At 41.3% G+C, this 12,571-nt stretch overlaps 1 protein-coding gene across 10 annotated transcripts in view; it reads left to right on the top strand.

Moving 5' to 3' along the window:
• Positions 1-12,571, top strand: part of IMMT (inner membrane mitochondrial protein) — a 52,913-nt gene that overhangs the window by 35,834 nt on the left and 4,508 nt on the right. For 9 of the 10 annotated variants that reach the window (XM_009184588.4, XM_009184589.4, XM_009184586.4 and 6 more), the window contains 5 exons: positions 780-915; positions 1,724-1,853; positions 6,898-6,912; positions 8,959-9,182; positions 12,362-12,493. In XM_009184588.4, coding sequence (XP_009182852.2) covers positions 780-915; positions 1,724-1,853; positions 6,898-6,912; positions 8,959-9,182; positions 12,362-12,493 — 637 coding nt within the window. The remainder of the gene's footprint in view (positions 1-779; positions 916-1,723; positions 1,854-6,897; positions 6,913-8,958; positions 9,183-12,361; positions 12,494-12,571) is intronic. The other variant, XM_017947713.3, reaches the window with a different exon arrangement.

Below are 12,571 nucleotides of genomic sequence, written 5' to 3'. Positions count from 1 at the left end.
CATTCTGAGTCGTGAGGGCTCCCTGAGTCCCAGTTAAGTATTTGCTCAGTGAGGTTTTTGGCCTTCTCCTGTACCTTTGCCTTCCTTAGCTCTCTCTCACTGGTTGGTGAGTCAGGTTGATCCTTGCAAGAGCTGCTGTTTATTGCGTGCTCATGATTCGGCCAGGCACTAAGTACTTCTCATGAATTCTCTTCCTTACACGAAAGCGTGTAGGAAATGAAAGGCTGATATGGGAGCTGAATCTGGGGATCTTATTCTAAAGTCGGGGTCACTCCATATACCATATTCCCTCTCTGGTTCACTCTAGTAAATCTAGCTTCTAACCAAGATGTTTTCAGTTGTTGATGAGAAAAGCCTCTCGTTTATTGACTCCAAAAAAGCACTGATGCTTGTCCAAAGGTAGTGAGTTAGCTCAGTTGATTGTTCACAGTCAGTTATGGATGGAACTCTCTCGCTCTAGTCTTTCCTCTCTTCCTACTATTGTACTTGACTAGTCTTTAAAAAAAAGAAAAAGCAGTTACATTTCTTTCATTGACTTTTCTTTTCGTTTTTTAAAATAAAATAGAGACATGGTTTCCCTATGTTGCCAAGGCTGGTCTTGAACTCCTAGACTCAAGTGATCCTCCTGCCTTGGCCTTCCAAAGTGCTGGGATTACAGGCATCAGCCAGTACTCCTGGCCTCTTTCATAGACTTAACAATTGTATACTGTACTGACATTAAAACTCTTTAATACAGTTGACAAGAAGTTATATTCAATCTTTGTTTTGTTGGTTTCCAGAGAAGAGTTAGAGAAGATGAAAAGTGTGATTGAAAATGCAAAGAAAAAAGAGGTTCCTGGGGCCAAGCCTCATATATCTGCTGCAGAGGGTAAACTTCACAACATGATAGTTGATCTGGATAATGTGGTCAAAAAGGTATGTTTCCTACCTTATAATATTTTATATTTTAAAATATAATCTCTTAAAGGATTTTAAGGATTTAGGAAAACAGTAAATTCCTACCATCTCCCCCTCTTTTCTCCTGCAAAGTGTATTAGTTGTTACTGTTTTAAAAAATTTGCCTTGGCTGGGTGTGGTGGTTCACACCTGTAATCCCAGCATTTTGGCAGGCTGAGGCGGGCAGATCACTTGAGCCCAGGAGTTTGAGACCAGCCTGGGCAACATGGTGTGAAACTCTGTTTCTGCAAAAAATACAAAAAATTAAGTGGGCGTGTTGGTGTGCGCCTGTAGTCCTAGCTGCTCAGGAGACTGAGGTGAGAGGATGGCTTGGGCCCGGGAGGTTGAGGCTGAAGTGAGCTGAGATGGTGCCACTGCACTCCATCCTGGGTGACAGAGTGAGACCCTGTCAAAAAAAAAAAAAATTTTGCCTTGGACACCAACCAAGTGGATTGTTCTGTATTGTTGATACTTTCTATAATAGGTAACATTTTTGGTTATGATTATTGTCACTTATGAAAATGTCCATTTTGTAGCAGATCTTCTGGCTGCATTTATGTGATCTGTATGGAGGGAGGGGGCCTAGTAAGATGGGAAAGGGCCTGTCCATGGTATTTGAATAGGAATTAGAAGGAAACAAATAAGGCTTATGTTTCGTTTCTGAGCTTCAGATTTCCTTACACATTTCCAACAAAATGTAAACAAAAGAAGGAATACTACTTCTGTTTCTTGGAATGTTTGTGGTACTTTTTGTTCAATTTATCATATACCCTTTGTATTTGCTCAGGTCCAAGCAGCTCAGTCTGAGGCTAAGGTTGTATCTCAGTATCATGAGCTGGTGGTCCAAGCTCGGGACGACTTTAAACGAGAGCTGGACAGTATTACTCCAGAAGTCCTTCCTGGGTGGAAAGGAATGAGTAAGTACAACTGAAGTAATGGTTTTTTTTCGATGTTTTAACAACTAATCAACGAATCTAAACTTGCTTCATCTCCATCTTAGTCCAAATCCCTCTGACATGCATGCATATCTCTTTTTGTGTACAGTACACTCTTTCAGCATTTTATTTTAACCACAATCATTACAGTTGACACAGCCGCGACAGTACTCTTGTAGTTTTAGCCGTGATGAATGTGAGTTTCAGCTAGTGTTTAATTTCATAATCCGTGATTGGTTCTGTTCTGATCTTTGCTGCTCAAAAAAAAAAAAGTTTGGAATTCAAGTGAACACAAGTGACATTATAACCTTGATGCTACTGAAGTGTTACTGTATATGTATAAGTATTTTTAAAAACTTTGTTACTTTAAAAGTATTTGTAGTGAATTATTTAAAGCACACTTTATGTCTGCTCTGTGACAAAACAACACTTTGTTGAAAATGTACCTAGGGACCCTGCACTGAGAAAGGAACGAGCTGTCTGGCTATCCACTTCCTCAGGCTGAGACTACAGAGAACTTTGATGCTGAAGTCGTTTCATGGTGTAACTATAGTCACATTTCTCTGAAGTTCTGTGACAGTACTGAGAATCACAGACATCACCCATCTCAGCAAAATTAAAATACTGTTTATTTTTATTTTTTTATTTTTCGTTGTTGCCCAGGCTGCAGTACAGTCCTCCACCTCCCGGGTTCAAGCGATCCTCCTGCCTCAGCTTCCCAAATAGCTGGGATTACAAGCGTGCGACACCACACCAGGCTAATTTTTTGTACCTTTTTTTTTTTTTTGAGACGGAGTTTTACTCTTGTTGCCTAGGCTGCAGTGCAGTGGTACGATCTTGGCTCACTGCAACCTCCGCCTCCCAGGTTCAAGCAGTTCTCCTCCCTAAGCCTCCCAAGTAGCTGAGATTACAGGTGTGAGCCACTGCGCCCTACCAGTTTTTTTGTGCTTTTAGTATAGACAGGGTTTTGCCATTTTGGCCAGGCTGGTCTTGAACTCCTGACCTAAGGTGATCTGCTCACCTTGGCCTCCCAAAGTGCTGGGATTACAGGTGTGAGCCACCACACCTGGCTTAAAATACTGTTCAAATGCTAGCATTTGTTAGAAAGGAGACTTCTCATGTCGTAGGCCTCTCCGGGCTGAAGGTATCAGGGTTGCCTCAAAGAACCATGGCTGGTCTAAGGAGTGAAGTGAAACGCCAGTGCAAGGATTTATAAACATTCTGCATCATGGCCATCCAGGGAGACTAAATGTCAAGAAGTGGAGTTAAGGCTGTCAAAAGATAACTCAGAATGCAGTTGACTCAGGAGGCAGATATCAGTTAGACTGTTGTCAAGTAAAAAAGTGACAGTACGATTTATGAGAGAGAATAATGTGGAGAAATACAAAGTTCAGTCTGAGACCAGTGACTCTTGTTTAGACACTGGATAGCTACCATCTAGCAAAGAGGGCATTGTGGACAGTTTGTCCTTGAGAAGGAGAAACTTGAGCCACATTGACACTGCTTCCCTCATCAGAATTTCTCAAGGGGTTGTCTGTGTTTCATTGAGGTTACAGTGGAAGCAGATGCGAGCACCTCATTCCTGATTATATTCCTTCCCTGATTATATTCCTCCACAAACCACTGTACCGTATTACCTTATTTTATCTTCTTGAAATTCTTATTCATTGGCTTGCTTGTTGTCTCTTTGCATTAGATATATGTAAGCTCCTTGCCATAAACTTGACATTGGTAGTAGTAGGGAGTCTCCAGTGGCTCAAATAAAATGAAATTAGGTTGACAGGGCAGGACAGATTTTATTTGTGGAGAGTTAGATACGAGCATCAACCCTAAGAATTTGCATTCTGTCTTTGGTCTTCCCAGTAGACTAAATCCTACTAATTTTCCCAAGCCAGCTCTGACGTTTTTAACTCTTTTCTTTTTTTTCTGCTTTTGAAAGTGCCTATTACAGATCTTTTTTTTTTTTTTTTTTTTTTTTTTTAGGATGGAGCTTGCTGTGTCAACCCAGGCTGGAGTGCAATGGTGGGATCTTGGCTCACTGCAACCTCCGCCTCATGGGTTCAAGCGATTCTCCTGCCTCAGTCTCCCGAGTAGCTGGGATTACAGGCGTGCGCCACGACACCCAGCGAATTTTTTTGTATTTTTAGTAGAGACTGGGTTTCACCATGTTGGTCAGGCTGGTCTCAAACTCCTGACCTCTAATTATCCATCTACCTCGGCCTTCCAAAGTGCTGGGATTATAGGCGTGAGACACCATGCCTGGCTGCCTATCGTAAAACATGAAAATGTTAAACAGTGGTTCTCAACCGAGGGCATTTTGTTCCTCACAACACATTTGGCAGCACTGGGAGACATTTTTGTTTGCCACAACTGGAGGGAGCTACTAGCATGTAGTGGGTGGAGGCCAGACGTGCTGCTAAACATCCTGTAGTACACAGAATAGCAATAGCCGCTTACAGCAGAGAACTGTCTGGACCGGAAGGTCAGTAGCACCAAGGTTGAGAAACCTGTGCTAAAGAAGGGTGCCATGTAGAAAGTGGAAGTCCCTTGTGAAGCAATCTCTGAGTTGTTTCTCCATTTAAATCTTTATTAATTTATTAAATGGAGTATATATTCACAATACAAAATTTGAAAGGTACAAATGGCATTTGAAGTTTCCCTCTCACACGGTGTTCCTCCTCAGGGACAACTGGTATTACTGATTTCCTGTGTATTTCTAGAGACAGTAATTATTCCATGATTACCCTAGCCCTCAGTGGATGTCCTCAACTCTGAAATCAGAATGCACTAAGACCTAAACCAAATTTGTTAGTACTGGTTTGTGTTATGAGGCATTTTGCTCTTATTATCATTTTTTTAAATTATACTTTAAGTTCTGGGATTGGTCTTATTATTATTTCCCTAAACAACAAATGTCCTGATGATGTTCACTACGTCCAGTACTCTTTCTGTGTTATCTGTAGCTGAGCAAGGTTCCAAATGTAATAATAGCTAGTGGTATTGGGCATTATTTTGTACTAGGCACTGAGTTCTAAGTGCGTCACATATATTAACTTATTTGAAATTCATAACAGCCTTATAAGGCAAATTTTTTTATTATCCCAATTACATAGATGAGAAAACTGAGACAGAAAAGTAATTTGCGCAAGGTTGGGGTAGAGCCGGGATTTCGTTCTCCCTCACTAGCCTCACTATTCTCTGCCAGAATGATTTGTATCAGCAGCATGGGACTCTCTTTTAGTGTTTTGAGAAGAAGAATGATGTAACCATAATAAGGAGGAAAATTTATTTTTGTGAGATTGACGGTGTAGGAGGGAGTGATGAACATCAGTTGATGTTCAGAGCCCCTTGGATGAAAAATACCAGTCTTTGGACATGTTGAATACAAAGGTTATTAAGAAAGTCAGGACTGGCCAGGTGCAGTGGCTTATACCTATAATCCTAGCACTTTGGGAGGCTGAGGCGGATGGATTGCCTGAGGTTAGGAGATCAAGACCAGCCTGGCCGATATGGTGAAACCCCATCTCTACTAAAAATACAGAAATTAGTTGAGCATGGTGGCGTGCGCCTGTGGTCGCAGCTACTTGGGAGGCTGAGGCAAGAGAATCACTTGAACCCGGTAGGTGGCGGTTACAGTGAGCCAAGATCGTGCTGCTACACTCCAGCCTGGGCGACAGGGAAGACTCCGTCAAAAAAAAAAAAAAAAAAAAAAAGATGGTCAGGACATTCATACCAGGATGTTCAGCAGCTCATTCTGAGAGGCAGTAGCTGCGACTGGCTGCACTCCCCTCTCCTGTCGCGTGTTCACACTGGGTGCTTGGGATACCTGTGATGGTGGTGAGGGACATAATTCCAGCTATACGGAATGCCATTTTTCCTTTACTCTCAAATCAGGCCACTGTAGTTCTTTGTTTAATTTGCACAGGTTAAATTAAAATTTAGTATGAATTCATTATTTTAAAAATTTCAAAGAAAAACTGAATTTATTAAGTATTTGAAATGTTAAGAGAGGCCTGGTACTGAGAACAGGGAGTCAAAACTGTGATTTAGTAAAATACTATATGAACTAATAAAAATGTAAGGGTAAAAGAAAATTATAGTTTCTGTGAAATGCTTAAGTTGAGGCTGGGCATGGTGGCTCATGCCTGTAATCCCAGCACTTTAGGAGGCTGAGGCGGGCAGATCATTTGAGGTCAGGAGTTCGAGACTAGCCTGGCCAACATAGTGAAACCCTGTCTCTACTAAAAATACAAAAATTAGCCAGGCGTGGTGGCACACGCCTGTAGTCCCAGCTGCTCGGGAGGCTGAGGCAGGAGAATTGCTTGAGCCCAAGAGGCGGGGGTTTGCAGTGAGCTGAAATTGCGCCAGTGCACTCCAGCCTGGGTGACAGAACAAGACTCTGTCTCAAAACAAAATTTTAAAAAAAAATGTTTAGGTTGCTGGGCACAGTGGCTCATGCCTGTAATCCCAGCACTTTGGGAGGCTGAGGCAGGCAAATCGCTTGAGCCCAGGAGTTCGAGACCAGCCTGGGCAACATGGCAAAACCCCATCTCTACAAAAAAATACAAAAATTAGCTGGGTATGGTGGCACACACCTCTAGTCCAAGTTACTTGGGAGGCTGAGGTGGGAGGATTGCTTGAGCCCAGCACTTGGAGGTTTCAGTGACCTGTGATTGCACCACTGCACTCCAGGCTAGGCAACAGAGGAAGACTGTGTCTCAAAACAAAAAAACAAACAATTTAAGTTGATTACTGTGAAACAAAGATAAGTCCTTTAAAACCAAAACCACAATATCAATGATTCTTTTATTTTCTAAAATGTTATTTACCTTGATTTTGTCTTGTTTTACAGTTTAAATTTTAGAAAATAGCTGTATCATTTCACTTTCCAGTATTCAAATAGCTTTTCCTGGTACTAGTCTCCGATTCCTTCTTGTTTCCTTTTAGATATTTCTATTTAATGATCAATAACTAAAGTATGTGCATTCTTTTTTTTTTTCAAACTGTTCTATTTTTTCCTTTGTAGGTATTTCAGACTTAGGTGAGTGTATATTTCACGTTTAAGTCTTTTGTTTTGGGTATTAAAAGACTAAAGTCTTTTTGTTGTGCCTATGATTTCTTACACAAAGCCATCTAAATAGATATAAAGTAGAATTATGTCACATGATAAATCTGAATTGGATATTTTTGGTATCCGAATGCTCTCAAGAACGAAAATGTTTCATCAAGTGATTGGAATCTTATAGATGTGAAGTGTGTGTGCGTGTGTGTGTGTGCACGTGCGCCTGTGTAATATGGATTGTAACTGATTACTTTGGAGAATTTCAAACATTAAAAAGTAAGAAGAAAACTAAAGAACTTCCAGGACCCATCACTCAGTTTTGTAGCCATCAGCATATGACCAGTTTTGTCTCATCTATTCCCACTCCTCCTCAGCTTATATAGAAGCAGACTCAAATATCATACTCTTTCACTTGTAAATACTGTGAGTATGTTTCAAAAACATCACCATACTATTATCACACCTAAAACTTCTTAACAATTCCCTAGTCACCAAATGTCCAGTGTTGGTATATCCCCTATTGTTTCATAGAATGAGTTTTTACAGTTTTTTATTCGAATTGATACCCATAAGATGTTCCACGTGTTGAGTTTAGTCAGTATATCTCTTGCCCCTTTTTGTTTTTTGCTTTTCAATGTATTTATTAAGAAATTGAGTCATTAGTCATATAGATTTTCCTACATTCTATATTTTGCTGTTGGAGCCATAATTCTTCACTTCATCTTAGCCAAAAGACTAAGAAGAGATGGAGTCATAATTCTTTTTTTTTTCTTTTTTTTTTTGAGACAAGGTCTTGCTCTGTCACCAGGCTGGAGTGCAGTGGCACAATTTCAGTTCACTGCAATCTCTGCCTCCTGGGTTCAAGCAATTCTTGTGCCTCAGCCTTCTGAGTAGCTGTGATTACAGGCATGTGCCCCCACGCCTGGCTAATTTTTATATTTTTAGTAGAGTCAGAGTTTTACCATGATGGCCAGGCTGGTCTCAAACTCTTGGCCTAAAGTGATCCAGCCATCTCGGCCTCTTAAAGTGCTGGGATTATTGGCATCAGCCACTGCATCTGGCCAGTGGAGCCATAATTCTCTCCCTCTTTTTTTTTTTTTTTTTTTTTTTGAGATGGAATCTTGCTGTTTCCCAGGCTGGAGTACACTGGCGTGATTTCGGCTTGCTGCAACCTCTGTCTCCTAGGTTCGAGCAATTCTCCTACCTCAGCCTCCTGAGTAGCTGGGATTACAGGTGCCCGCCATCACGCCCAGCTAAGTGTTGCATCTTTAGTAGAGACGGGGTTTCACCAGGTTGGCCAGGCTGGTCTCGAACTCCTGACCTCAGGTCATCTGCCCACCTCAGCCTCCCAAAGTGCTGGGATTACGGGCATGAGCCACCGTGCCTGGCTGGAGCCATAATTCTTAATCTGTGTATGTGTTGGTACATTTTTGGATTGAGATTTAAAAGAAACACAAACATTGGTTTAAGCCTGGATAGAAATCTTTGGGCATATTTTAAAAAGCTTTGCAGTGATTCTGATGGACAGCTCTGGTTGCTGTGTTGGGGTTTAATCTATATCATATGCATTTAAGAAAAGTTAAAAAAACTTAAGGAAAAGTCTGAGAGAATTTGAATTTGATTTTTAGTTTTAGCAGAAAAGAATCTTCAATTGGATGCCTGTTGTAACTAATCATAGTTATGCCTGAAAGAAAATATAGAAGTGATTGTATATGTAAGTTTTGTCTTTAAAGACAAAGTTACAGTAAAGTAGAAAGTCTATTTATAATTAGTTCAGATTAAAAGAGGGTTCCTGGAAAACAACTGATTATCTGAAGGGTACCTGAATTTTGCCAAGGGGTGAAAATATCTTATTGGGCACTAGCTAATTTCTGATTGAACTGGGGAGTCTAAATCTCTTTTCGTGTTAGCTAAGTTTTACGTTTGTTTACTGCTCTTAAATTACAGTCAGTTGATGCAGATTACCTTGTAATGAGGTGTAATTTCAGTGTCATCATTAGAATTTTAACGTGTTCTTTTGCTTAGCTGACAAGCTCTCTACTGATGATCTGAACTCCCTGATTGCTCATGCACATCGTCGAATCGATCAGCTGAACAGAGAGCTGGCAGAACAGAAGGCCACTGAAAAGCAGCACATCACATTAGCCTTGGAGAAACAAAAGCTGGAAGAAAAGCGGGCATTTGACTCTGCAGTAGCAAAAGCATTAGAACATCACAGAAGTGAAATACAGGCTGAACAGGACAGAAAGGTAAAAGAAATGAGAATTGTTGCCTAACATTTTAAAGTGACTCTAACTTGATTGTTTACTTCTAGAAATAATACTGGCTCAGCCGGGTGCAGTGGTTCATGCCTGTAATCCCAGCACTTTGGGAGGCCGAGGTGGGTGGATCACTTGTGGTCAGGAGTTTGAGACTGGCCTGGCCAATATGGTGAAACCCCTGTCTCTTCTAAAAATAGAAAAATTAGCCAGGCGTGGTGGCTCGCACCTGTAATCCCAGCAACTCGAAAATCTGAGGCAGGAGAACCATTTGAACTAGGGAGGTGGAGGTTGCAGTGAGCTGAGATTGTGCCACTGACTCCAGCTTGGGCAATGGAGCAAGATTGTCTCAAAAAAAAGAAAGAAAAAAAATACTGACAGTCATTGGCTTTAGGATATTGAATATAAGTCATGCTAACTGACCTTTAGAGTGGAGCTTAGGTCCTCATTCTCCTCATGAGAACTAGGAAAGGAGTGATCAAGCAGAGTTCCTTTATGTTGAGCAGATACAGAAGTGTAAGAAGGTAATAAGCTACTGGTATCCAGGATTATCTAGCTCATCTTTCCAGTGGAGCTGGGCCTCTGTCCCTTAAAGCAGTGCTGAATGAATCTTTGTTGGAGTCTGAGTATATTTTTCCCTGCTGGTATTGTTAAGTGGTTGGTGGTTAAAAACCAGGTGAAATACCTTCTTTAGCCCTCTATCTGGGCACACCATTTATTAAATAGGTGTCCACAGGCTGATTTGGGAACCTAACTACTCATCCCACCTTTGTGTCTTCTTAGCAGTACTATTGGCCACTCCCTCCTTCTTGAAACTATTTCTTCCCTAGGCTCCCTGACACCATACTCTTCTGGCCTTTCTCCTACCTTGCTGGCCACTCCTTAACCTCCTATTCTGCTCAGCCTCTCAAATAGTGGCATGCCTGGCATTAGTTCTGAAACCTTTTCTCCATCTAAACTGTCTCTAAGTGTTCTTGTTGAGTCCTGTGGCTTGGAAGTTTAAATACCATCTATACCTGATAAATTTCTGTCTCCAGCTCTGACCTCTGCCTTGGCTTCAGGTTCCTATCCAGCAGCCTACCTGGTATCTCCAGTTGGATTTTCAGTAGTCATTTCATGCTTATCGTGTTCCAAACAGATTTCTTTATTCTCTCCAACTTGTCTTCCAGCCCCTCAGCTTTTTTCTCTCTAAATAAACTGAGTTGAACAAACTACTTAGTTATTCAAGCCCAAATCATGCTTCGTTGTTCCTCCATCAATTCATATTCAGTCGCCCCACAGATCCTACCAGTTCTGCATCCAACATAAATCCCAAATCTGTCCACTCTATTACTACCACCTTAGTGGTAGCTAAAGAAGGTATTTCACCTGGTTTTTAACCACCTTAGCCCAAACTGTCATCTTAATAGCTTCCACTATTTTTTCTTTCTTTTTTTTTTGGAGACAGAGTCTGTCTTGTGGCCCAGGGTAGAGTGCAGTAGTGCAATCTTGGCTCATTGCGACTTCTGCCTCCCAGGTTCAAGCGATTCTCATGCCTCTCAGACTCCTGAGTAGCTAGACTTACAGACGCATGCCACCACACGTGGCTAATTTTTGTATTTTTAGTAGAGACAGGGTTTTGCCATGTTGGCCAGGCTGGTCTCGAACTCCTGACCTCAAGTGATCCACCTGCCTCGGCCTCCCATGGCACCAGGATTACAGACATGAGGCACCATGCACGGCCTACCCCAAGGAATTTAAACACCAAAGTACTGGGATTACAGGTGTGAGCCACCATGCCCAGCCAATTTCCCCTTTCTTCATACCCTTCTTTCTGTGTCTGTTTACGCAGGCAAATAAAACATAGTCGAATCAGACACTAACTACAGTGCTGGAAATCCTTCATGGACTACCCATTTCATTTAATATAATTCCAAATTCTTAACCAATACCCAAAAGGCTTCTTGAGCGCTGCATGCCATGAGCCATTTCACTGCTCCAGGCACCCTGGTATTTTTTGTCTGTATCTTGACTCTATCTTTCATCTTGGGACCTTTATGTTTTCTCTGCCTGGTACATTGTTTTGTCTCCTCTGTTTAAACCTTGAGCTCTAAGCTTAAGTTTTAAGCCTAAATGTCACCTTCTTAGCAAGACTGAGATTTCCTATCCCTTCAGTCCAAAGTAGAGCCTCTGTATTACTTTCTGTTATGTTGCCCTGTTTATTTTAAATGTAAGGTGGGGGAAAAGGAGGTTGAAGGGGTGTTGATGCTTCACAACAGGTCCTTGCCTGCTCAAAGTTATACGTAGAAATATGTGTCACAATCTGAGATGTCTGTTTTGTTTGTTTACTGTCTGCTGCCTCCATTGAGATACACACTGTGTGAGAGCAAGAAGTTCGTCTGCCCTAAGCACCATTGGATCCATACAGATAGTAGGCACTGCCTGGAACACGGGGCTGGCACTTCATAAATACTTACGCACTGACTGAATGGATTCGTTGATTTATTATATTGTTTCTGAGAAAAAATAAGTTCTGAATTTCAGGTAATCAGTGTTAAGTAATTGTAAAGTGACTTACGGCTATTTGTTAGGCAAGGTATATTTTTTGTTTTATTTGGCCCATGTTGAATTTAAATTCCTTTAAAAATAAGCAGTTTTCTTTGTTTAGAAGAAACTGTGTTCAATAACTCCCAGATACTTACTAATTTTCTTAATGATTCTTCCCAGTAGGTATTATTACTCACAGATGAGAAAGCGGAGATTTGAGAAGATAAATCGTTTCCCCAAGGTCACACAGATGATTGTAGTAAAGCTACATTTGATCCCAAGTGTATAGTTACTTTTCTTCATATCCTGGATTTAGTTATTTCTCAGAGGAGCATGTGATTCAGGAAATGAGTGTTTTATATGAGAGGCAGCCTGGTGATGTGGAGAAACCCACAAATTTGGGGGTGATAGAGACCTTTGTTTGAAATCTGGTTTTTGCCACAGCTGTGTGATCTTGTTTGAGTCACCTTCCAGGGTTTAGCTTTCTGTTTCATATAAGAAGTAGAAGTGTACACATGCCCAGCACATTAGAGGGGTTCAGGATATGAAAGCCGCTGTTGTCATGGTTGATAGTGGGCTTTCTGTTTTCCTAAAAGTATATGTGGAGAATTGAAAACTAATAATTACTATGTTTGGTTTCACAGATAGAGGAAGTCAGAGATGCCATGGAGAATGAAATGAGAACCCAGCTTCGCCGACAGGCAGCTGCCCACACTGATCACTTGCGAGATGTCCTTAGGGTACAAGAACAGGAACTGAAGTCTGAATTTGAGCAGGTAAGGACCTGGACTCCCTTCAGCCACTCCCCGCTTCCTGACAGGATTAACAGACTCTCCTTTTAATGTACTCTGAGG

The sequence above is a fragment of the Papio anubis genome, chromosome 14 (genome assembly GCF_008728515.1).
Source record: "Papio anubis isolate 15944 chromosome 14, Panubis1.0, whole genome shotgun sequence".
Lineage (NCBI taxonomy): Eukaryota > Metazoa > Chordata > Mammalia > Primates > Cercopithecidae > Papio > Papio anubis.
This window is presented reverse-complemented; position numbering and strand designations above follow the sequence as displayed.